Source organism: Cetorhinus maximus, chromosome 16 (assembly GCF_964194155.1).
Source record: "Cetorhinus maximus chromosome 16, sCetMax3.hap1.1, whole genome shotgun sequence".
NCBI lineage: Eukaryota > Metazoa > Chordata > Chondrichthyes > Lamniformes > Cetorhinidae > Cetorhinus > Cetorhinus maximus.
In genome coordinates, this window is record NC_135894.1 from 104,079,263 (window position 1) to 104,105,709 (window position 26,447).

At 46.2% G+C, this 26,447-nt stretch overlaps 1 protein-coding gene across 3 annotated transcripts in view; it reads left to right on the forward strand.

The window, feature by feature from the left end:
• LOC144691862 (cell adhesion molecule 2-like) overlaps window positions 1-26,447 on the forward strand; it is a 561,087-nt gene that overhangs the window by 142,413 nt on the left and 392,227 nt on the right. For all 3 annotated transcript variants that reach the window (XM_078560433.1, XM_078560434.1, XM_078560435.1), the window contains exon 3: window positions 13,375-13,545. In XM_078560433.1, the coding sequence (XP_078416559.1) occupies window positions 13,375-13,545 (171 nt within the window). The remainder of the gene's footprint in view (window positions 1-13,374; window positions 13,546-26,447) is intronic.

The following is a 26,447-nucleotide window of genomic DNA, read 5'->3' on the forward strand; positions in this document are numbered from 1 at the left end:
AAGTCATTGATGTAAATTGTAAAAAGTTGAGGCCCCAGTACAGATCCCTGTGGGATTCAACTCGTCACATCCTGCCAATCAGAAAAAGACCCATTTATGCGTACTCACTGTTTTCTTCCAGCCAGCCAATCTTCTATCCATGCTAATATCTTACCTGGAAACCCAAGTACAGCACGTCTACAGGCTCCCCTTTATTCACATTGCATGTTACTCCTTCAAAGAAATCCAATAAATTGGTTAAACATGATTTCCCTTTCAGAGAACCATGCTGACTTGTAGTTGGTCAGATCAGGAAAGGAGCAGGCAATCCTCTGCTGCATTCTGGGTAAAAACCAAAAGTTGAGCGTTGGCAGGATATTAACCACAGTTGAGGTGGGGGGTGTGTGTGTGTGTGTGTGTGGGGGGGGGGGGGGGGCGGGGTCATGATCACACCAGAGCCAGTCACCGCCACACCCAGCTGACCAGTACACATTTACATGTGTTAGCTTGGCTCGCTTCCTAATGCTGAGCAGCGGAGAGCCTTGCTGTTGGATCCTGCTCCTGTCCCAGGGCTACTGAAATGATTGTAGTTCCCCTGTGCAGTCCTAGCTGTGAAGGGCCAGCTGCTCAGGAGCTGAGCATAACAATTAGCAGAATATAGGGAGAGAGAAGTCCTTCTGCCTTTAACACAACTTCAACCGCGGGCAGAGGGAAAATGTGATAATGAGCACTTTGTTACATCGATCGTGCGCTGAGATTTTATTTAATATTCCACTTCTGAAACATTGCAGGGCCTTTGATCGGTTTGTGCTGTGACTTTAAAAAGAATTCTCGTTCACAGAAACAATAGTCAGTTGTAAATTACGAGCAGATTAAAGAAGGGCGGAGATTGGATGAAGGATTCCGGGGGTGTATTATTCCTACTCACACATCACTTTAATCCCATGGCGTTTGAAATACTTTTGCAATTAGTGGTTCTTTATTTTCTCGCCTGTCATGGATATGTTTAATGCCGGGAGAATTAACAGGGGCTGCCAGATCTCGAATACTGTTCCCGAGTTCCATTATATCAGTGACAGAATTACTGTTTGCTCTGTCTGTAACCAAGGGCAATTTCGTGAGGAGGTTTACGAGAGATGAAACTGGCATTATTTTAACTGCCAGTGTGTGTGTGACAGGATTTGTATCATTCCTGGAGTGTTTCATAAAGCAATACTCTATTCATTATCTGTATCTCTTATGCATAATGTTTATAATTAAGTGATTTTTCAGTTGGCTGATTCTTTAATACACTGTTACACCCAATTTCAGCAAATGATATTTTCTAGTCGAGTTAAGATGCTGCCTTAATAACTGGTTAGTTACACTGGTCTGCTCGAGTCTCCTCTCGTCATGTTCAGGTTTGTTGAAGATTCGGTAAATTTAACTGCATAACAAACATATTTGAAAATCAGCATCACAGTCAGTCATTCTGAACCTTAAATGTTCCAGTTTTTGTGACGTTAGAAATCAGACTGAGTGAATGGCAGAATTAAATCTCCCAATGTACTCTGACAAAAATACTGTGATCCTTTGCTGATTATTCAATGAGTTAGTCACAGAGTGTCCGTGTACACAAAACACAGAAAGTTAACATGCAGGTACAGCAGGCAATTAGGAAGTTAAATAGTATGGTGCCCTTTATTGTAAAGGAAGTGTTGTTGCAGTTGCATAGGGCTCGGGGTGAAGCCACACCTGGAACACTGTGTACAGTCCTAGTCTCTGTACCTCAGGAAGGATATACTTGCCTTGGAGGCAGTACAATGAAGGTTCACTAGATTGGGTCCTAGGATGACAGGCTCGTCTGTCCTATGATGAGAGGCTGAGTAAATTAAATCTATACTCTCCACAATTTAAAACAATGAGTGATTAAGACATCAAAATTCTGAAGGGGTTTGACAGGGTAGACGCTGAGAGGTTGTTCCCCCTGATTGGGAAATCTAGAACACAAGGGGAGGGCAGGGGGGCGGTGGTGGGAGTGGCATAGTCTCAGGATAAAGGGACAATCATTTCAGACTGAGATGACGAGAAAAGTGTTGTAAATTTTTGCAGTTCTTTATCCCAGAGGGTTGTGGATGCTACATCGTTGAATACATTCAAGATTTAGATTGATAGATCGTTGGAGTCAGGAGATTGAGGGATAGGGGGATCAGACAGGAAAGTGGAGCTGATGTGGGAGTTTCGCTATGATATAATGGAGGAGCTGGCTCAGGGGCCCTATGGTCGCATCCCGCTCCTATTTCTTAGGTTCTTATGAGTACCTCCCTCCCACCCGCTTCCCTTTGCCCACCTGCAAGTGTGGGAAATTAGCCTGACTGAGATCAGCAAACTGAGTATAACCTGGGGACGGCGCAGCTGCTCTGTTGGCCTCAGGATGGATCTGGACAGTGCCTTCCGAAGAACATAAATCTGAGCAGGATTAGACCAAGTGGTGCCTTGAACCTGCTCCACCATTCAATATGATCATAGCTGATTATTGGCATTTAACTGATTTCTTGAGAGACCAAAAATCTGTCCATTCTCAACCTTAAACACATCCACAACCTTCTGGGATAGAGAATTCCAGAGCCCAGGTACAAACAGCTTACCTCATTGTACTTCAAATTGTGTGGAGTATCTAACAGGGCTGCAACTCTGACTGAATGCTTGTTAGATGAGGTCCCATTTACATCTCCTCCAGCCCTCCCATGCACTCTCACTATTGGTCACTGCTCATGCCCATCGTCATGGTACCCAGCCTTTCCAAACCAACGGCAAAGCAATTAGAATCTTCCGGACTCAGTTGAGTGATTCTTGATTTTCAGTCAGTAAACCTTTTCCCCAACTTTGCGACAGTTTTCTTTAGAGTGAAGAGACAGAAGTGTACAAGAAAATGAAAACACACAATTTTTTAATGGGCCTATGATTTTTCTGCCGTGTTTGCTCACAGTGTCCAGAAAATGAATCTTCAATTTCGGAGTACAATCCTGGAGCAATGGGGACCATACCCAGCACCAGTGTGGGTTTTGAGTTTACATAGTTTGGTTTTGAGCAGCTCTAGAAATGTCTAAAAAGAAAACCAGACCCCGAAGGAGGCTGTTTCTGGAATGATCATTTCTCCCATTCTTCAGTGAGTGATGGTGGACAGGCATTGGCTTTTCATCTGCAGCAGCATCAAGTCAAACATCAGACCCCGACATTTATAAAACCTCTCGCTTCTTCCCAGGCACCAGCCCAGGTATGAATTTCAGATCAGGCAGCATGTCCTAGCACAAGAGCACACATAGGATGCAGTTGTAAAGGGAGAGAGACATGTAGCTCTATACTTACTTCATCACTTTCTCAGAAGCACCTCAGTGAAGTGTCTTGAATCGCAGCAACTATTGATAATTAAGGATATGCAGCAGCCAATATTGATTGAGTTAATTTTGTGGCCCCCATGTTGATAGAGCTGTTCATGTATAACCTGGAAGTTCAGTTTCCCTGTTTTCTATGGGGATCTGTTATGGGGGTCTATGTTTGACCTGAAGGCTGTGCTTTTATTTGAGTCCGGGGGGTGGGGGTGGGTCTGCGCTTTTCCCTGGGGGTTTGTGTTTTCCTTGGGAGCCTGTATTTGTCTTGGGGGGTCTGTGTTTTGACCTGAAGCTTGTGTTTTTACCTATGGGTATGTGTTTTTATCTGGGGTTTGTGTTTTTACCTGTGGAGTTGTCTGTGTCCTGGGGGCGTGGTCTGTGTATGTCCTGTGGGTCTGGGCACATCCTGGGAGTCTGTGTGTTTACTTGGGTTTTTGTTCTCGAAGTATGTGAATGCCCTGTGGGTCTGTATTTATCCTAGGTGGTCAGTGTTTTTATATTTCCTGGCTGCTTGGTCATAGTTTAAGTCCCCAAAATCTCGGTCTGCCTCATGCTGCCCTGATAGAGTCATCCCTGAGCCCATGAGGATTGACTCTGCTGTTTTCTTGCCTTTGAAACACAAGAACATTCTATCTGGGTTCAGATCACTTGGATGTCCTGTACAACTAGAAAAAGACTGACCCCAGATAAAGCCTCAATCGTTCACTGACTGATAGGAGGTCAGTCTTTGCCCATTGGTCCCATTAAAAAGCCACACACTGTGTTTGCTATTCCTTTGAAGATACTACAGAGGTCCATTTGAATCTTGACCAAACATTGATGGGGAATGCCAGCTGATATCTTTCAGTGCATCAAGGGAGAGAGTCGATATAAGATCTCGATAAGATTATCACTAATTAGCCAGGAAAGCAGCTGGATGAGACCTTTGGTGGCGCATAGGACAAGTGTATCATGTCTGTGGCGATATCTCGCTTTGTTTCCAAGCTCATTTTCATGATGACAGTAGAAGACTTTGAGAAAGAAAATGACAGATCTAAGGTTAGATGAATGGATTGTGTTGATAGTTGATGACAGGTAGACAACACCCAAAAATTACTAACATATGGTAGACCACAGACTGTTGCCAAAAGAAACTTCTTCTTGGGAAGTACTGAATCCCCAAGGATTTTGGAAGGCTCCTAATTCCTAATCTTGCAATGCTAGAAGTTGCCAAGGCTTGGAAACTAGTGCAGTTCTCCACCATCTGCAGTACAGCACAGCGCAGCCAGCAGAGGTTGTCTGCTTTCACACACTATGAAGGGTGATGCACAGAAGCTGCGTGTCAGTGACTGACTGATGGAAGGTTGGCAGCAAACCCATACACTTTCTGAAATGGCCAGCAGGCCTTCCTACCCCAGCTGCATGAGGTGCTGCCAATTTAGCAACACAGGAAATCAAGTCAGATACACACAGTGTATTGAACAGGCTACTTGTCGACAGAAAGAAAGACTTACATTTATTTAGCGCCTTTCTCATCTCAGGGCCTCCTAATGCACTTTACACTTTTAAAATGTAGTCACTGCTGTAATGTAGTAAACTCTACAGCACATCTACACAAATAGCAACGTGATAATCTCTGGATAATCTGTTTTAGTGATGTCAGTTCGGGGTTAAATGTTGGCCAGAACACCAGAGGGAACTCCTTGCTGCTCTTCAAGACAGTGCCATGGGATCTTTCAACTCCACCTGAGATGACAGACAGATATTGTCTTATACAAAAGATGACACCCCCAGCAGTACAGTAATTTTGTGCTCAGGCTTTTAAAGTGGGTGTCACGGACAGAATTTATGGCCAGGAATTTCCCCTCGGCGATTTGGGGGCGGGGCCCGGTCGCCGAGGGGAAAATGATGCGGGATGAGGTCGGGACGAATCCCCGACATCATCCCGGGCCATTTAAATTTTTAGGAAGGCGGGCGGACAGCGAAATCAGCTGTCCGCCCGCCGAAATCAGCTGTCCGCCCGCCGAAATCAGCTGTCCGCCCGCCGAAATCAGCTGTCCGCCCGCCGAAATCAGCTGTCCGCCCGCCGAAATCAGCTGTCCGCCCGCCGAAATCAGCTGTCCGCCCGCCGAAATCAGCTGTCCGCCCGCCGAAATCAGCTGTCCGCCCGCCGAAATCAGCTGTCCGCCCGCCGAAATCAGCTGTCCGCCCGCCGAAATCAGCTGTCCGCCCGCCGAAATCAGCTGTCCGCCCGCCGAAATCAGCTGTCCGCCCGCCGAAATCAGCTGTCCGCCCGCCGAAATCAGCTGTCCGCCCGCCGAAATCAGCTGTCCGCCCGCCGACCTGTCAATGGCCAATTGAGGCCATTAACAGGCTAATTAAAGTCAGTAAAGACCTGCCCGGCCAAGCTTAAGGCTGGTAGGCAGGCCAGGAGCCCCAGCAGGCTTCTAATTATTCATGAAACTTCATCCACTGGCGGGATGAAGTTTCATGTCCGTTTTGTACAAAAATAATAAAGTTTATATGTTCTTTATTAACATGTCCCATCTCGTGTGACATTGACACATGAGGGGGACATGTTAATAATTTTTTAATGTTTCTATTTTTAAAGTTTTTACCACTGTCAGTATTCTCCCTGAGACAGGACTTTGCCTCAGGGAGAAGTGCGTTCTTTCGCGCGCATGCGTGAAAGACACATTGACAGATGGGGAAATCCCTCCCCCCCCCCACTCCCTGCACAGGAAGCACATAGCGCTCCCCATCGGGGATGCCGCCCACTTAAAATGGCGGCGGGTCCCGTTTGAGTGGCGGGGGTCGGCTGTCCGCCCATCGCCGAGCCGGTGGGGCCCGCTCGCCATCCAAGGGCAAGATTCTGCCCCATGTGTTTCCTCTTTCTGTCCATATCAGAATGTTTGCATGTAAGAGGTGTGAGTTTTCTTACTTTTAGAGTGAGTGCTGCAATTAAATAATTCCAGCCACAAGCTTTTTCGGAATTTAAAAATAGAGAAGGATATTTATCTTCACACACTTACCCTGAATTTAACACAAAGTTTCACTCATTCGCCTTGCACACACTCTCTCACACACACACACACAAAGAGGAGACACAGATGAAGGTAATATACTGTTACAGTTTATAATAATCTCACTCTCTTTTGTGGCAGGCCTGTAAATTCTGAGATGAAATCAATGCTTAAGGTGAAGTGAAGGTCTTCTAAAGTGTAGGATTCTCAGCAGGCTTTGAGGTCTCTTGTAGTCAAGTTTATAGGAGGTTGGTTCTCAGGTGAAACTGAAGATGGAACAGGTTGGGGGACTCCACTTACAAGGTATTGCTGTTGATTACCTTAGTTGCTTGATGGCTTGTAGCTAATTTCATGGCTTTTGGTTGAGCTCTGACTGCAAACAGCTTCTTGTTGGTTTTTAAAGCAGACAAACAAAATTATTCCCCATCATGTGACTTCCACAAGTTCAAAGTCCTTTTTCCAAACAAAGGTTGGTGTGAATGTTGATTCCAATCATCCTGTGTTATCAGTTGGCACCTTGAGATTCACCCAGCCAAGTTTGGATGAGGGAAACCATCATAATAACAATGGAAGGTTAATAGGATCCATTCACACTCATCTTACATGTGTTGAGTTTCGATGTCCCCTTTTGTCCAGGGTGAAACAGCGAGTCAGGTTGGCTGGAATTCTATAGTCCTTTTGTGTTGATCCATCCTTAAACTAAGGGATGTGTGAATTCCCCAGATGGTGGTGAATGTCCATATTTAATTAGGTATTCGCTTGAGGTTCAGGACTGAAGCTAAAATGCCAAATGTCACATGATTTTCAGCAGCCATTTTAATAGTCTGTTTGTGTTTAGTTTAAAAATATAAAAGTATTGATTCAAAGTTCATAATAGACTCAGACATGACCTCCGCTGCATGGGAAAAAAATGGAATCTTGATGTAATGCTTTTAACATGGTTTCCCTGTAAAGCAACAGAAAATACCACTCCGTTCGTACATTCGGACACACACAGTAATCTGGTACTGCTAAAGTTCTTCTGTCTGTTACACCCCCTTTACTTTAAACACCCCAGTTACATGTTAACTGGTGAAGTGTATTACTAGCGATAGGCAAGGTTTTGGGAATTGTAACTCTAACGGGCATATGGTTCTCAAAGCACTTAGCAGTTGGGGGAGGTTCAAACTCCATCTGGCTCCTGTGAAGGAGTCAGGTTTCACAGGCCTGGGTTCTGTTTCCAAGTCAGTCATATCCACATGCCCCTGACTTTTGTTGTGATGTCTATAACCTCCTAACCCTTTCATGGCTGCTTCCACCACCCATGAGTCTGATAACTTTGGTTCTGCTCCGTTGATGATTTGTATTTCTCGTGTGATAGTGTGGGATGTGCTGCTTTTTAAACCTCAGTGAGGTGTCTGGATTTTCCCCCTGCACATTACCCTCAATGGACTTGGGAAGTGAAGCGCAGGTTTTGGTGAATTTAAGTTTTGAACATTATCCTGTGATGGTTTAGTGGATACTTTAGTGGGGATGGGCTTGTCCCCAGTCTGCCCCATGTCCTTTGGGATGCTACTGCTCACACGTGGCTGGCCAGCTCCTGCTACACTGCCCTGTGGCACTTTGACTGGGTGAGGCACCACCCTTACTGTCAGTCTGCCGGTTTCAGAACTTTCTCTGTCCCTATTTAAATCTAGGAAGAAGGTATTTTTTTTTTCTTACATGGGATATGAGCATCGCTGGCTGTGCCAGCATTTATTGCCTATCCTTAATTGCCCTTGAGGAGGTGGTGGTGGTGAACCGCCTTTTTGAACCAGGTAGTGTAGGTACACCCACCATGCTGTTAGGAAGGGAGTCTGCTAACCAGACCTCCGGTTCAGCCCCTTCATTCTTTTTAAATTCTAAGCATCTTGCCCTGGCCTCTGTAATCTCTACTGGCCTGGGTTTGGCCCCTTCAGCTTTGATATGTTCCACATTGGCTCTATTACCCCCATAGAATGTTAGGGACTCACTCAGATTTCTGCAGCGATGCAGAATTTTGCTGGTTCCCTTCTGTTTCCCCAGTCACCATTGTCTGCTTATGACCACCCGGGCACAGTGCCTGTTGCACCACACAGTTATTTCCCCACAGTCGGTCCACTTCCTGTACGGGCAACACTTCCTGTTAGAACAACCCTGACTGTCACTATACCAGTGACCCACTTACTCTGCAGCGGTATTTTTAGCAGGGGAATGTTTAAACATGTTCCAGTGAGTTCTTTCAGGTGCTATCTCAGCAGCATTCACTACAAGCAGTGTTTGAAAACACCCTGTATCTTTAATAATGGTTTTTCTCTCCTTGGAGCTTGTGATACAAAAGGAGTCATGATCACTTTTTGCAAGAAGCTTTGCCAAGCATCCCGTCCTATACCCACTATATTTCATCCTGTCCTATACCCACTACATTTCAGCCCGTCCTATACCCACTACATTTCACCCTGTCCTATACCCACTACATTTCACCCTATCCTATACCCACTACATTTCACCCTGTCCTATACCCACTACATTTCACCCTGTCCTATACCCACTACATTTCACCCTGTCCTATACCCACTGCATTTCACCCTATCCTATACCCACTACATTTCACCCTGTCCTATACCCACTACATTTCATCCTGTCCTATACCCACTACATTTCACCCTGTCCTATACCCACTACATTTCACCCTGTCCTTTACCCACTACATTTCACCCTGTCCTATACCCACTACATTTCACCCTATCCTATACCCACTACATTTCACCCTGTACTATACCCACTACATTTCACCCTGTCCTATACCCACTACATTTCATCCTGTCCTATACCCACTACATTTCACCCTGTCCTATACCCACTACATTTCACCCTGTCCTATACCCACTACATTTCACCCTGTCCTATACCCACTACATTTCACCCTGTCCTATACCCACTACATTTCACCCTGTCCTATACCCACTACATTTCACCCTGTCCTATACCCACTACATTTCACCCTGTCCTATACCCACTGCATTTCACCCTATCCTATACCCGCTACATTTCATCCTGTCCTATACCCACTACATTTCACCCTGTCCTATACCCACTACATTTCACCCTGTCCTATACCCACTACATTTCACCCTGTCCTATACCCACTACATTTCACCCTATCCTATACCCACTACATTTCACCCTGTCCTGTACCCACTACATTTCACCCTGTCCTATACCCACTACATTTCATCCCGTCCTATACCCACTACATTTCATCCCGTCCTATACCCACTACATTTCACCCTGTCCTATACCCACTACATTTCACCCTGTCCTATACCCACTACATTTCACCCTATCCTATACCCACTACATTTCACCCTGTCCTATACCCACTACATTTCACCCTGTCCTATACCCACTACATTTCATCCTGTCCTATACCCACTACATTTCACCCTGTCCTATACCCACTACATTTCACCCTGTCCTATACCCACTACATTTCATCCCGTCCTATACCCACTACATTTCATCCTGGGCTCAGTACCTTCCAGGCTATAGACAAGGTTCTCACTGCAGCTCCCCCTGCTGGCCTTTTGATGAACCACCAGTTTTTTTGGTAGCCCAGAATCTCTGTACTTGAAACAAGCAGAACACGTTCCAGCTGGTTTACCTTCCGGCTTCTTTTTGCAGTTGGGGATTTATCTGGCTGTCTCTCTGCCTTCCTTTCCTCTTGTTCCATCTACCTCCTTCTTATCTCTCCCTTGCTGGTAGGAGCTACTAGATCCAAATTTGTTTTGCTTCAGAGGTTTATCAGCCATGATGGCTGCATCCCTGGCTTTTGAACCTTTTGTTCCTCTATGTGAATTTTAAGGCTGCATGGGAGACAGTTTTTGAACTCCTATAGCAGCGCTATTTCTCTTAACCCCTCATCGATGCAATCAATTTTTACAGCTTGTTCTCTCCTACCCAAGCCTTCTTATGCTTTCTTGGCTGAGAGCCCAGACTTCCATTAATGTACTAAAACACCTGAGCCCCATTGAAACCATTGTTTTATTGACAGTTCTGGTTCTCTGATATCTTCTGTAAATTGCACAATTGATTCTGGAATGGTTCCTGCAGATTGGGAGTTAGCACATGTCACCCCATTATTATGAAGGGAGGGAGCGAGAAAACAGGGAGCTGCAGACCTGTTAGCCTTATGTCAGTAGTAGGGAAAATGCTAGAATCTATTCTAAAGGATGTGATAAATGGATACTTGGATGTTTGTTGTGAGGAGAATGTAAAGTGGCTGCAGGAGGATTTGAACAAATTTAGTGAGTGGGCAAGAACACGGCAGATAAAATATAACGTGGAAAAATGTGAGTTTTTATCCACTTTGTAAGGAGGAATAGATGTGCGGGGTATTTCTTAAATAGTAAGAGATTGGAAAATGTAGATGTACAAAGGGACCTGGGTGTCCTCATCAATAAGTCACTGAAGACTAACATGCAGGTATAGCGAGCAATTAGGAAGGTTAATGGAGTGTTAGCCTTTATCGCGAGAGGATTTGAGCACAGGGCGAGCAAAGTCCTGCTTCAATCGTATAGGAGCTTGGTTAGATCGCATCTGGAGTACTGTGTGCAGTTTTGGTCCCCTTACCTCAGAAAGGATATTATTGCCATAGAAGGAGGGCAACGAAGGTTCACCAGACTTGTTCCGGGGATGGTGGGACTGTTTTATGAAGAGAGATTGGGGAAACTGAGCCTGTATTCTCTACAATTTCTAAGAGTGAAAGGTGATCTCATTGAAACCTACAAAATACTTAAAGGAATAAACAGGGTACATGCAGGTAAGATGTTTCCCCTGGTTGGGGAGTCTAGAACCAGGGGGCACAACTTCAAAATAAGGAGGAAGCCAATTATGGCCAAGATGAGGAGATTTATTTTACTAAGAGGGTTGTGAATCTTTGGGGTTCTCTACCCAGAGGGCCATGGAGGCTCAGTCACTGAGTATGTTTAAAACAGAGATTGACAGATTTCTAAATGCCAATGACAAAAAAGGGACAGTGTGGGGAAAAGGCATTGAAGTAGATGATCTGCCATGATCATATCGAATAGTGCAGCAGGCTGGACAGGCTGAATGGTCTACCCCTGCTCCCATGTCCCTATGTTCCAATGTTTATTTACACAAGATAAAGAAATTTCAAGTGCTTGCAGTTTCAACTATTGATACTTTAAAAGGTCTGGATGATTGATACTTTTATTGAGCTGTAGTAAAAAGGAGATCTTTTTTAAGAAAGTGGAGAGTTATCATTGAATGGGTGTTTATTTTTAAGGATTATTTTTACACATACTATTGTCACTACAGGATTCATTTGTTCTATACAGTGCACTTGAGCAGGCATGGAAGTGCCATTGCTTGGCATGGAGGAATGGGGGGCCATAGAGGATGTGAGGGGGCATGAGGTGGCATGGAGCTTTACTCTGTATTTAAACCTGTGCTGTACCTGTCCTGGGAGTGTTTGATGGGGACAGTGTAGAGGGAGCTTTACTCTGTATTTAAACCTGTGCTGTACCTGTCCTGGGAGTGTTTGATGGGGACAGTGTAGAGGGAGCTTTACTCTGTATTTAAACCTGTGCTGTACCTGTCCTGGGAGTGTTTGATGGGGAGAGTGTAGAGGGAGCGTTACTCTGTATCTAACCCTGTGCTGTACCTGTCCTGGGAGTGTTTGATGGGGAGAGTATAGAGGGAGCTTTACTCTGTATCTAACCCCATGCTGTACCTGTCCTGGGAGTGTTTGATGGGGAGAGTGTAGAGGGAGCTTTACTCTGTATCTAACCCCGTGCTGTACCTGTCCTGGGAGTGTTTGATGGCGACAGTGTAGAGGGAGCTTTACTCTGTATTTAACTCTGTGCTGTACCTGTCCTGAGAGTGTTTGATGGCGACAGTGTAGAGGGAGCTTTACTCTGTATTTAACCCCGTGCTGTACCTGCCCTGGGAGTGTTTGATGGCGACAGTGTAGAGGGAGCTTTACTCTGTATTTAACTCTGTGCTGTACCTGTCCTGAGAGTGTTTGATGGGGAGAGTGTAGAGGGAGCTTTACTCTGTATCTAACCCCGTGCTGTACCTGTCCTGGGAGTGTTTGATGGGGATGGTGTAGAGGGAGCTTTACTCTGTATCTAACCCCGTGCTGTACCTGTCCTGGGAGTGTTTGATGGGGACAGTGTCGAGGGAGCTTTCCTCTGTATTTAACCCTGTGCTGTACCTGTCCTGGGAGTGTTTGATGGGGACAGTGTAGAGGGAACTTTACTCTGTATCTAACCCTGTGCTGTACCTGTCCTGGGAGTGTTTGATGGAGACGGTGTAGAGGGAGCTTTCCTCTGTATTTAACCCTGTGCTGTACCTGTCCTGGGAGTGTTTGATGGGGACAGTGTAGAGGGAACTTTACTCTGTATCTAACCCTGTGCTGTACCTGTCCTGGGAGTGTTTAATGGGGACGGTGTAGAGGGAGCTTTACTCTGTATCTAGCCCTGTGCTGTATCTGTCCTGGGAGTGTGTGATGGGACAGTGTAGAGGGAGCTTTACTCTGTATCTAACCCCGTGCTGTACCTGTCCTGGGAGTGTGCGATGGGGACAGTGTAGAGGGAGCTTTACTCTGTATCTAGCCCTGTGCTGAATCTGTCCTGGGAGTGTTTGATGGGGACAGTGTAGAGAGAGCCTTCCTTATGCTTTCCTGTTCTATAGTTGATCTGGATATGCCTGAGGGAGCTTTACTTTGTTCTCTGACTCGTTCTCTAACATACTGGAAAAATCCACTGCTTTCTTCTGCTTGATAAGCACAAAAAAAATCACTGAATAACCAGATGACTACATCTAACAGAACAATGTTCACTGTGTCCATTTTTGATCCTGACTGCGCAGTTTGGAAATGACTGGAACTGTGTCGTTAACTCTTCCTTGCACATCTGTATTGATGTGTTGTTGTGAGGAAGGACAGGGTGTGAGTGAAAGCTGTTTTTTCTTACCTGGCTTTCTGATGTTTCTGTTTCTAGATGTGCCCTCTACAAAAGAACCCGACTCCAAAGGGAAGACCTTCACAGTAAGCAGTACACTGGGACTTCAGGTGGATCGGAATGATGATGGTGTCATTGTGAGCTGCACTGTGGACCATGAGTCCCTAAGATCATCACCGCAAGTGGCCAAGCAAGTTCTTGACATTCAATGTAAGCACCAAGACCTTTTGCCATGCTCTCTGCAAAGCAAACCCCATGGCTTGCATTTCAGATTTGTTGCTTGCATTTCAGATTTGTTTCATATATCTCACACACTGTTTCTAGAGGGATTGAATTGAAAAGCCAGTAAGTATAGACCTTGGTTAAATACTGTGCACAGTTCTGGGCTGCATATAATGAAAAACATATCGAGGTACTGGAGAAGGTGCAAAAAAGATTTACAATAATGCTCTAGGATGGAGAGGTTATAACTATCAGTAAAAACTGAAACGCCTGGGGTTCTTTACTCTCAAAAAGGGAAGACTGAGTGTGTGACCTGCTTCGGGTATTGAAAATTATGAAGGGGCTTAATGGGGCAGACATAGAATAAGTGTTGCTGGAAAAAGAGACATGCTGTCAAAGCTTCCCATCTTACACTCATCAGGGTGGACACAAGAATGCCAAATTTCAAGGGAGCAACAATTTACACTTCAGGAGAAAAGGCTGCTGGTTGGTAGTTGGCATGTTCAATCTGATTGGTTGAGGCATTAACATGGAGAATGCACCAAGGAATTATTGTTCCCCATCCTTTGGTTTAATTCAAAAAATGCGCAATGCCTGCCTGGACATGTTCCTCTTGCCTGCAGAGGACTGGACCCTGCGTATGAATATATGTAGCTTCTAGCAAGCATAAGTGAGCTATATTGCGAGCCTGACTGATAATGTTAAATTGGTTGTTAGTGTAATTCTTAGAACACTCAGGATTGTTCAGAAAGTGCTGTCCAATCACGGAATCACATCTAACATTAGACATTGTTCTGAGTTTTACAAGCACAGGCTGGTTGAGTATGGTCAGTTCTCTGCCTACAGAAAACAGCTAAAGGGGTGTACTGTTTGATATGATCACCTGTCAAAGGAACCCATCCTGCACCCTGTCCCCCTTCTGTACCTTAGTCTAGACCATCCTGCACCCTTTACCTCTCTCAACCCTCCTTTATCCCTCTCTACTCCACCTCTACTCCTGTCCCCTCCTATACCCCTCTCTACTACTCCCGTGCCCCTCTTCCCTCTTATCCCCCTCTCTACCCCCATGTACTGCTCTCTACTCCTGCCGTACTCCTCTCTCCCTCTCCCATTTCTGCACCTTTTTTTGACTCAGTTACACTTTCTGTCTAATTCCAGTTTGCCAGTTTTGCAGCTTTCAGAATGAGCTGTACCCATGACTGCCCAGCTTAAACCAGTTATCTCCACCTTCTGATTCTATGTATGACCCTGAAACAACCTTGTCCTGTTTATATTAACGTCCAATCACTTCAGCTTGTTAACATTACAATCACCTTCTCTCCAATTACACTTGTATTGATTCTTGCCTCCTGATTTCTCAGCAACCCATCTTTATAATCCATACTAAATTTATTTCTAATTATTCTGTATTTAATCCATTCTTGCAACCTCCCCCCTCCTAGTTTAAATTCCTCCTGTTACATTCTGTATTCTGGTCTTGCTTCCAAAACCCTTCATTTAATTACTTGGATGGAACCTCTGTTAAACAGTATATATTGTCTCCAAAAGACTTCTTAACTTTCTTTTTATTTTTTCTCCACCTTTCTCAAAGAACTGACCTACCCTGAGTACGGGTCCCACACACACTGACTCTTACTGGGGTACGGGTCCCACACACACACTGACTCTCACTGGGGTACGGGTCCCACACACACTGACTCTCACTGGGGTACGGGTCCCACACACACTGATTCTCACTGGGGTACGGGTCCCACACACACTGATTCTCACTGGGGTACAGGTCCTACACACACTGACTCTCACTGGGGTACAGGTCCCACACACACTGACTCTCACTGGGGTACTTGTCCCACACACACTGACTCTCACTGGGGTACGGGCCCCACACACACTGACTCTCACTGGGGTACGGGCCCCACACACACTGACTCTCACTGGGGTACGGGTCCCACACACACTGACTCTCACTGGGGTACGGGTCCCACACACACTGACTCTCACTGGGGTACGGGTCCCACACACACTGATTCTCACTGGGGTACGGGTCCCACACACACTGACTCTCACTGGGGTACGGGTCCCACACACACTGACTCTCACTGGGGTACGGGTCCCACACACACTGACTCTCACTGGGGTACGGGCCCCACACACACTGACTCTCACTGGGGTGTGGGCCCCACACACACTGACTCTCACTAGGGTACGGGCCCCACACACACTGACTCTCACTGGGGTACGGGTCCCACACACACTGATTCTCACTGGGGTACGGGTCCCACACACACTGACTCTCACTGGGGTACAGGTCCCACACACACTGACTCTTGCTGGGGTACGGGTCCCACACACACTGACTCTCACTGGGGTACTTGTCCCACACACACTGATTCTCATTGGGGTACGGGTCCCACACACACTGACTCTCACTGGGGTACGGGTCCCACACACACTGACTCTCACTGGGGTACGGGTCCCACACACACTGACACTCACTGGGGTACGGGTCCCACACACACTGACTCTCACTGGGGTACGGGTCCCACACACACTGACTCTCACTGGGGTACGGGTCCCACACACACTGACTCTCACTGGGGTACGGGTCCCACACACACTGACTCTCACTGGGGTACGGGTCCCACACACACACTGACTCTCATTGGGGTACGGGTCCCACACACACTGACTCTCACTGGGATACAGGTCCCACACACACTATCTCTCACTGGCGTACGGGTCCCACACCTCAGGGCAATGTGGCTTTTTAAAATTTATTCACAAGCCAACATGTATTGCCCCTCCCTAATTCCCCTTGTTGATAAGGTGTCTCCTTGGACATTACTGAGTGGCTTGCTGGACCATTTAGAGGACAGTTAAAAGTCAACCACATTATTATGTGAGACTGGGTAAGGACAGCAGATTGCCTTTCCTAAAGAGCATTCATGAACGTGCGTTTTAATAATAATCTAGTACCAATCCTAACTTTTTATTCCAGATTTATTTAATTGAATCTAAATTCGATAACTTCCTCATGGGATTTGAACTCGTATCTCTGGATCATAAGTCCAGACCTCTGGAACACTTGTTCCTTATCCCTTATGCTACCAGATCCTTCTAAGGACCATAGTTCAGTCATTCTATCTAACCGTATTTAACCAAGCTTTGCTTGGTCCTTAGCTTCTATCCTGTAATGTGTTAGCTTGGGAGGAATCCCCACAGAGCCCTCACCTTTCCCTTGGAATGTGGACGCCACTGATAAGGTCCCATTTATTGTCTGACTCCATTGCACTGACGGTTAACCTATAGCGTGGGCCCGGAGTCACGTGTCATACCAGACGGGGTAAGCTGAGAGGTTTGCATTTAGCAACGAGTATTCATGGACCAGTTAGATTTTTCAGTCAAACAAGCAGAATTTTCACTGGAACCAACTTATCAATTCCCAGATGAATCAAAATAAACTTCACAACTTGCACTGGTGGGATTTGAACTCATGAGTGTTTACTAGGCCAACCTCTTTAGCGTCACCATTTAGTTAGAACACAAGACATAAGAGCAGGAGTAGACCACACGGCCTGTCGATCCTGCTCCACCATTTAATATGATCATGACTGACCTCGGGCTGCAACTCTATTTTCCCACCCGCTCCCCATTCCCTTAATTCCCTGAGACACCAAAAATCTGTCCATCCCAGCTTTAAATTTATTCAACGATGGAGCACCCATAACCCTCTGGGGTAGAGAATTCTAAAGATTCACAACGCTCTGAGTGAAGAAATTTCTCCTCATCTCAATCTTAAATGAGACTGTGTCCCCGTGTTTTAGATTCCACAGCCAAGGGAAACAATCTCTCAGCCTCCACCCTCCACTCAGCCTAAACCCCTTTAGAATCTTGGACATTTCAATGAGATCGCCTCTCATTCTTCTAAACTCCAGAGAATATCGACCCAGTTTACTCAGCCTCTCATCATAGCACAACCCCCTCATCCCAGGTTCCAATCGAGTGAACTTTCATCATATCACCTCCAATGCATGTATATCTTTTCTTAAATGTGGAATGCTCCTCCTGTGTGATGTGGGAAGTCAGGGACAATTCCAGTATCCAGGGCGACCACGTGTGCAGGAAGTGTCTCCAGCTGCAGCTACTCAAAACCCACGTTTCGGAGTTGGAGCTGCGCCTGGAGTCACTGTGGAGCATTCGCAAGGATGAGATCTTCATGGATAGCTTGTACAGTGAGGTGCTCACACCACAGGTAAAGAGTGCACAGGCAGAAAGGGAATGGGTGATCACCAGACAGAGTAAAAGCACTAGACAGGCAGTGCAGGAGTCCCCTGTGTCCATCCCCTTCTCTAACAGATTTTCCATTTTGGATACTGCTGGGGGAGATTGTTTCTCAGGGGAATGCAGCAAGGGCCAAGTCTGTGGCACCATGAGCGGCTCAGCTGCATGGGGGGTGGTGGGGAAGAAAAAAAGAGCGGGAGAGCAATAGTGATAGGGGGCTGTATTGTAAGGGGAACAGATAGATGTTTCTGTGGCCACAGACATGACACCGGGATGGTGTGTTGCCTCCCTGATGCCAGGGTCAAGGATGTCACTGAGCGGCTGCAGGACATTCTGAAGGGGGAGGGTGAACAGCCAGAGGTTACGGTCCATATCAGTACCAATGACATAGGTAAAAAGAGGGATAAGGTCCTGAAGGCGGAATATAGGGAGCTAGGAAATAAATTAAAAAGCAGGACCTCAAAGATAGTAACCTCAGGATTACTCCCAGTGCCACATGCTGGTGAAATCAGGAATAGGAGAGTAGACCAGATGAATGTGTGGCTGGACAGATGGTGCAGGACGGAGGGATTTAGATTCCTGAGGCATTGGGACTGATTCTGGGGAAGATGGGACCTGTACAAGCTGGACGGGTTGCACCCCAGCAGGACCGAAACCAAATTCCTCGTGGGGTATTCGCTAGTACTGTGGGGGTTGAGTTTAAACGAGATTGGCAGGGGGATGGGAACCTGAGAGGGGAGACACAAGAAAGGGAAGCAAAGATAGGAATGAAAGATAGAAAAGTAAAGAAAAAGTGGAAGGCAGAGGAAACAAGGTCTAGCAGCAATAGGGCCACAATACAAAAAAAATGGTAAAAATATTAAAAAGACAAGTCTAAAGACACTGTATCTGAATGCATGGAGCATTCCCAATAAAGCAGATGAATTAACAGTGCAAATAGTTATAAACGGGTACGATATGACTGCGATTATGGAGACATGGCTGCAGGGTGACCAAGGCTGGGAACTGAATATCCAAGGGCACTCGATATTTAGGACAGACCGACAGAAAGGAGGTGGGGTGGTGTTGTTTGTTAAGGATGAAATCAGTGCGATAGTGAAAGAGGATATTGGCTCAGAAAATCTAGATGTAGAATCAGTCTGGGTGGAGCTAAGAAGCAACAAGGGGTGGGAAACATTAGTGGGATTTGTCTATAGGCCTCCAAACAGTAGTGATAAGGTAGGGGACAGCATTAAACAGGAAATTAGAGATGGATGTAACAGGGGTGCTACAGTGATCATAGGTGACTTGAACCTACATATAGACTGGGTAAACCAAATTAGAAATAATATTGGGGTGGTTGAATTCCTGGAGTGTGTATGAAATGGTTTTTAGGCCAGTACCTTGAGGATCCAACTAGGGGACAGGCTATCCTAGATTTGGTATTGTGCAATGAGAAAGGGTTAATTAATAATCTTGGAAAAACTCAGCAGGTCTGGCAGCATCGGCGGAGAAGAAAAGAGTTGACGTTTTGAGTCCTCATGACCCTTCAGCAGAACTGTGACCATAACATTAGAATAGAATTCTCCTTTAGGATGGAAAGTGAGGTAGTCCAATCCAAAACTAGGGTCCTAAATCTAAACAAAGGAAACTACGAAGGTATGAGGCCTGAGTTGTCTAAAATAGATTGGGGAGCTTCATCAAAAGGCTTGATGGTGGATAGACAATGGTTACTATTTAAGGAATGAATGTATGCATTTTGCAACAGTTATACATTCCTTTCTGGTGCAAAAACACAGCAGGAAAAGTGGTCCAGCCGTAGCTAACAAAAGAAATTAGGGATAATATTAGATCCAAAGAGGAGTCTTATAAATTTGCTCGATAAAATAGTAAAGCCTGAGGATGGATTGGGAGCAGTTTAGAATTCAGCAAAGGAGGACCAAGGGATTGCTTAAGAGGGGAAAAATAGAGTATGAGAGTAAACCTGCAAGGAATATAAGAGCGGACTGTGAAAGCCTCTATAAGTATGTAAAAAGATAAAGATTAGTGAAGACAAATGTAGGTCCCTTATACTCAACAACATGAGAATATATAATAGAGAACCAGGAAATGGCAGAGCTATTAAACAACTACTTTAGTTCTGTCTTCACAGAGGAAGACACAAATAACTTCCCAGAAATACTCAGGAACCAAGGGTCTAGTGAGAAGGAGGAATTGAAGGAAATTAGCATTAGTAAAAATATAGCGCTGGAGAAATTAATGGGGCTGAAAGCCAATAAATCCCCAGGGCCCGATAATCTACATCCCAGGGGACTAAAGGAGGTGGCTGTGGAAATAGTGGATGTGTTGGTTGTCACCTTCCAAAATTCTGTAGATTCTGGAGCAGTCCCAGCAGATTCGGGGTTGGCAAACGTTACCCAGCTATTTAAAACTGCAGGGAGGGAGAAAACAGGAAATTATTGACCATTATTTTTTCTATTCGTTTATGGGATCTGGGGATCACTGGCTGGGCCAGCATTTATTGCCCATCCTTAATTGCCCTTGAGAAGGTGGTGGTGAGCTGCTTTCTTGAACCACTGCAGTCCATGTGGTGTAGGTACACCCACAGTGCTGTTAGAGAGGGAGTTCCAGGATTTTGACCCAGTGACAGTGAAGGAACGGCGATATATTTCCAAGTCAGGATAGTGAGTGGCTTGGAGGGGAACTTCCAGGTGGTGGTGTTCCCATCTATCTGCTGCCCTTGTCCTTCTAGATGGTAGCGGTTTGGAAGGTGCTCTTTAAGGAGTTTCTGCAATGCTATTCTAGGCGGCACAAACTGCTGCTACTGTGTGTCGGTGGTGGAGGGAGCGAATGTTTGTGGATGGGGTGCCAATCAAGTGGGCTGTTCATCCAGGCAAGTGGACAGTGTTCCATCATATTCCTGACTTGTGCCTTGTAGATGGTGGGCAGGCTTTGGGGAGTCTGGAGGTGAGTTAGTCACTTTAGGATTCCTAGCCTCTGACCTGCTCTTATAGCCAGAGTACTTAAATAGCTAGTCCAGTTCTGTTTCTGGTCAGTGGTAGCCCCCAGGATGTTGACAGTAGAGGATTCAGTGATGGTAATGCCATTGAGCATCAAGGGGTGATGGTTAGATTCTCTCTTGTTGGTGATGGTCATTGCCTGACACTTGTGTGGCATGAATGTTACTTGCCACTTGTCAGCCCAAGCCTGGATATTGTCCAGGTCTTGCTGCATTTGGACATGGACTGCTTCAGTATCTGAGGAGTCACGAATGGTGCTGAACATTGTGCAATCATCAGCGAACAAACCCACTTCTGACCTTATGATGGAAGGAAGATCATTGATGAAGCAGCTGAAGATGGTTGGGCCGAGGTCACTACCCTGAGGAACCCTGCAGTGATGTCCTGGAGCTGAGATGACTGACCCCCAACAACCACAACCATCTTCCTTTGTACTAGGTATGACTCCAACGAGTGGAGAGTTTTCCCCCTGACTCCCATTGACTCCAGTTTTGCTAGGGCTCCTTGATGCCACACTCGGTCAAATGGTGCCTTGATGTCAAGGGCAGTCACTCTCAACACAACTCTCGAGTTCAGCTCTTTTGTCCATCTTTAAACCAAAGGCATAATGAGGTCAGGAGCTGAGTGGCCCTGGCGGAATCCAAATTGAGCATCAGTGAGCAAGTTATTGCTAAGCAAGTGCCGCTTGATAGCACTGTTGATGACCCCTGCCATTACTTTATTGATGATGCAGAGTAGACTGATGGGGCAGTAATTGGCTGAGTTGGATTTGTCCTGCTTTTTGTGTACAGGACATACCTGGGCAATTTTCCACATTGCTGGGTAGATACTAGTGTTGTAGCTGTACTGGAACAGCTTGGCTAGGGGCGCGGTGAGTTCTGGAGCACTAGTCTTCAGTACTATTGCTGGAATATTGTCTGTGATGCTGGGGACCTCCAGAGGAGGCTGAGATGGATCATCCACTTGGCACTTCTGGCAGGAGATTGTTGCGAATGCTTCAGCCTTATCTTTTGCACTGATGTTCTGGGCTCCCCCATCATTGAGGGTGGGGATATTTGTGCAGCCTCTTCCTCCAGTGAGCTGTTTAATTGTCCACCATCATTCACAACTGGATATGGCAGGACTGCAGAGCTTAGATCTGATCCGTTGGTTGTGGGACCGCTTAGTTCTGTCTATCACTTGCTGCATTCGCTGTTTGGCACACAAGTAGTCCTGTGCACCAGGTTGACACCTCATTTTTAGGTATTCTTGGTGCTGCTCCTGGCATGCCCTCCTGCACTCTTCATTGAACCAGGGTTGACCCCCTGGCTTGATGGTAATGGTAGAGTGGAGGATATGCCGGGCCATGAGGTTACAGATTGTGGTTGAGTACAATTCTGCTGCTGCTGATGGCCCACAGCACCTCATGGATGCCCAGTCTTGAGTTTCTAGGTCTGTTCGAAATCTATCCCATTTAGCATGATGGTGGTGCCACACAACACGATGGAGGGTATCCTCAATGTGGAGAGGAGAGGTTGTCTCCACAATGATTGTGCGGTGGTCACTCCTACTGATACTGTCATGGACAGATGCATCTGCGGCAGGCAGGTTGGTGAGGATGAGGTCAAGTATGTTTTTCCTTCTTGTTGGTTCCCTCATCACCAACCACAGACCCAGTCTAGCAGCTATGTCCTTTAGGACTCGGCCAGCTCAGTCTGTAGTGGTGCTACCGAGCCACTCTTGGTGATGGACATTTTAGCTCCCAACCCAAAGCACATTCTGCACCCTTGCCACCCTCAGTGCTTCCTCCAAGTGATGTTTAACATGGAGGAGCACTGATTCGTCAGCTGAGGGAGGGTGGGACGTGGTAATCAGCAGGAGGTTTCCTTGCCCATGTTTCACCTGATCCCATGAGACTTCATGGGGTCCAGAGTCGATGTTGAGGATTCCCAGGGCAACTCCCTTCCGACTCTATACCACTGTGCTGCCACCTCTGCTGGGTCTGTCCTGCCGGTGGGACAGGACATACCCAGGGATGGTGATGTTGGAGTCTGGGACATTATCTGTAAGGTATGATTCCGAGGATGACTATGTCAGGCTGTTGCTTGACTAGTCTGTGAGACAGCTCTCCCAATTTTGGCACCAGCCCCCAGATGTTAGAAAGGGGACTTTGCAGGGTCAGCAGGGCTGGGGTTTGCTGCTATCATTTCCGGTTTGCCTGTCTGGTTTCATTCCTTTTTATTGGCGTTTTCGCAGTTTGATACAACTGAGTGGCTTGCTAGGCCATTTCAGAGGGCATTTAAGAGTCAACCACATTGCTGTGGGTCTGGAGTCACATGTAGGCCAAACCAGTTAAGGATGGCAAATTTCCTTCCCTATAGGGCATTAGTGAACCAGATGATTTTTACAACAATGGTTTTATCATTAGACTTTTAATTCCAGATTTTTAATAAAATTGCATTCCACCGTCTGCCGTTGCAGGATTCAAACCCTGGTCCCCAAAGCATTACCCTGGGTCTCTGGATTATCAGTTCCAGTGACAATATCACTACGCCACCATCTCCCCATGGTGGAAATAGTGGATGCGTTGATTGTCATCTTCCAAAATTCTGTAGATTCTGGAACAGTCCCAGCAGATTGGAGGGTGGCAAATGTAACCCCACGATTTAAAAAAGGAGGGAGGGAGAAAACAGTGAATTACAGAGCGGTTAGTCTAACATCAGTGGAAGGGGAAAATGCTAGAGTCTATTATAAAGGATGTGTTAACAGGACACTTAGAAAATATCAATGGGATTAGACAAAGCGAACATGAGTTTATGAAAGGGAAATCATGTTTGACAAACCTACTGGAGTTTGTTGAGGATGTAACTAGTAGAATAGATAAGGGAGAACCAGTGGATGTGGTGTATTTGGATTTTCAGAAAGCTTTTGATGAAATCCCACATCAGAGGTTAGTGTGTAAAATTAAAGCACATGGGATTCGGGGTAGTATAATGACATGGATTGAGAATTGTTTTTTTTTAAATTCATTTATGGGGATGTGAGTGTCACTGGCTGGGCCAGCATTTATTGCCCATCCCTAATTGCCCTTGAGAAGGTGGTGGTGAGCTGTCTTCTTGAACCGCTGCAGTCCATGAGGTGTTGGTACACCCACAGTGCTGTTAGGGAGGGATTTCCAGGATTTCGATCCAGCGACAGTGAAGGTTGGCAGGCAGAAAACAGAGAGTAGGAATAAATGGGTCTTTTTCAGAGTGGCAGGTGGTGACTAGTGGGGTCACAGGGATCAGTGTTTGAGCCCCAGCTATTCACAATATATATCAATGATTTGGATGAGGGAACCAAATGTAATATTTCCAAATTTGTTGATGACACAAAACTAGTTGGGAATGTGAGCGGTGAGGAGGATGTTAAGAGGCATCAAGGTGATTTAGACAGGTTGAGTGAGTGGGCAAGTACATGGCAGATGCAGTATAACATGGATAAGTGTGAAGTTATCCACTTTATTAGGACAAACAGAATGGCAGAGTATTATTTAAATGGTGTTAGATTGGGAAATGTTGATGTACAAAAGGCCCTGGGTGTCCTTGTACACCAGTCACTGAAAGCAATCATGCAGGTGCAGCAAGCAGTTAAGAAGGAAAATGGTCTGTTAGCCTTCATTGCGAGAGGACATGAGTACAGGAGCAAGGATGTCTTACTGCAGCTGTACAGGGCCTTGGTGAGGCCACACCTGGAGTATTGTGTGCAGTTTTGGTCTCCTTACCTAAGAAAGGATATACTTGACATAGAGGGAGTGCAGCAAAGGTTCACCAGACTGATTCCTGGGATGACAGGATTGTCGTATGAAGAGAGATTGGGCCGACTAGGCCTGTATTCACTGGGGTTTAGAAGAATCTCATTGAAACATATAAAATTCTGACAGGGGTGGACAGACTGGATGCAGAGATGATGTTTCCTCTGGCTGGGGGAGTCTAGAACCAGGGGTCAGTCTCAGGATACCGGGTAGACCATTTTGGACTGAGATGAGGAGAAACTTCTTCACTCAGAGGGTGGTGAACCTGTGGAATTCTCTACCACAGAAGCTGTGGAGGCCAAGTCACTGAATATATTTAAGAAGGAAATAGATTTCTAGACTCGAAAGGTGTCAAGGAGCATGGAAAGAGAAGGGGAGAATGGTGCTGAGATAGAGGATCAGCCAAGATCTTATTGAATGGTGGAGCTGGCTCGAGGGGCCAAATGACATACTCCTCTTATTTTCTATGTTTCTATGAGACCAAAACTGCACACAGTATTCTGAATGTGGTCTCACCAAAACTGTTTACATTTGTAAGGTTAGGCCTCCTTCAGAGAATTTTCAGATACCTTTTAGTTGATATCATCCTCCTGAGTATGACGGTCCACTTGCTCTGGAAAGCCTGTAGCTGGTGATACGAATGTGTGCCACCTTGGAACAGCGGGTAGTGCTTCTGTTCCGGCTTTAAGAGCAGCAGCTGAAATCCCACCACAGCAGTTTGAGAATTAGAATTCAGTTTTAAAAATCTAGAAATTAAAAGTTGGTGTCAGTAACGGTGAAATGGCCAGATTGTCATAAAAACCCATCTGGTTAACTAATGTCCTTTAGGGAAGGAAATCTGCTGTCCTTACCTGGTCTGGCCTACATGTGACTCCAGACCCACAGCAATGTGAATGATTCTTCACGACCCTGCGAAATTACCAAGTCACTCAGTTGCTATGAGAGCTTCAAGAAACAGGGTCATCATCACTTTAGCAACAATGACAACTTGCATTTATCTGGCGACTTTAACAGATTTTCTAAGGCATGTCACAGGAATTTAATAAACAGACAGCAAGCCACCTAAGGAGATGTCCGGACAGGTGACCAAAGAGGTAGGTTTTAAGGATTGTTTTAAAAAAGAGGGAGAGAGGTGGAGAGATTTAGGGAGGGAATTTCAGAGCTTAGGGCCCAGGCAGCTAAAGGCACGGTTGCCAATTGTGGAGTGATTGGGAATGCACAAGAGACCAGAATTAGAGGGGCTCAGAGATCCTGGATGGATGTGGGGATAGAGAGATACGGAGAGATGTGGGAATAGAGGAGGTTACAGAGATATGGAAGGATGTGGGCCTAAAGGAGGTTACAGAGATAGGGAAGGATGTGGGGGGTAGAGGAGGTTACAGAAATAGGGAGGGGTGTAGGGGCTGGAGGAGGTTACAGAGATAGGGAGGGGTGTAGGGGCTGGAGGAGGTTACAGAGATAGGGAGGGTTGTAGGGGCTGGAGGAGGTTACAGAGATAGGGAGGGGTGTAGGGACTGGAGGAGGTTACAGGGATAGGGAGGGTGGTAGGGGCTGGAGGAGGTTACAGAGATAGGGAGAGGTGTAGTTGCTGGAGGAGGTTACAGAGATAGGGAGGGGTGTAGGGACTGGAGGAGGTTACAGGTATAGGGAGGGTGGTAGGGACTGGAGGAGGTTACAGAAATAGGGAGGGGTGTAGGGGCTGGAGGAGGTTACAGAGATAGGGAGGGGTGTAGGGACTGGAGGAGGTTACAGAGATAGGGAGGGGTGTAGTTGCTGGAGGAGGTTACAGAGATAGGGAGAGTGTAGTTGCTGGAGGAGGTTACAGAGATAGGGAGGGG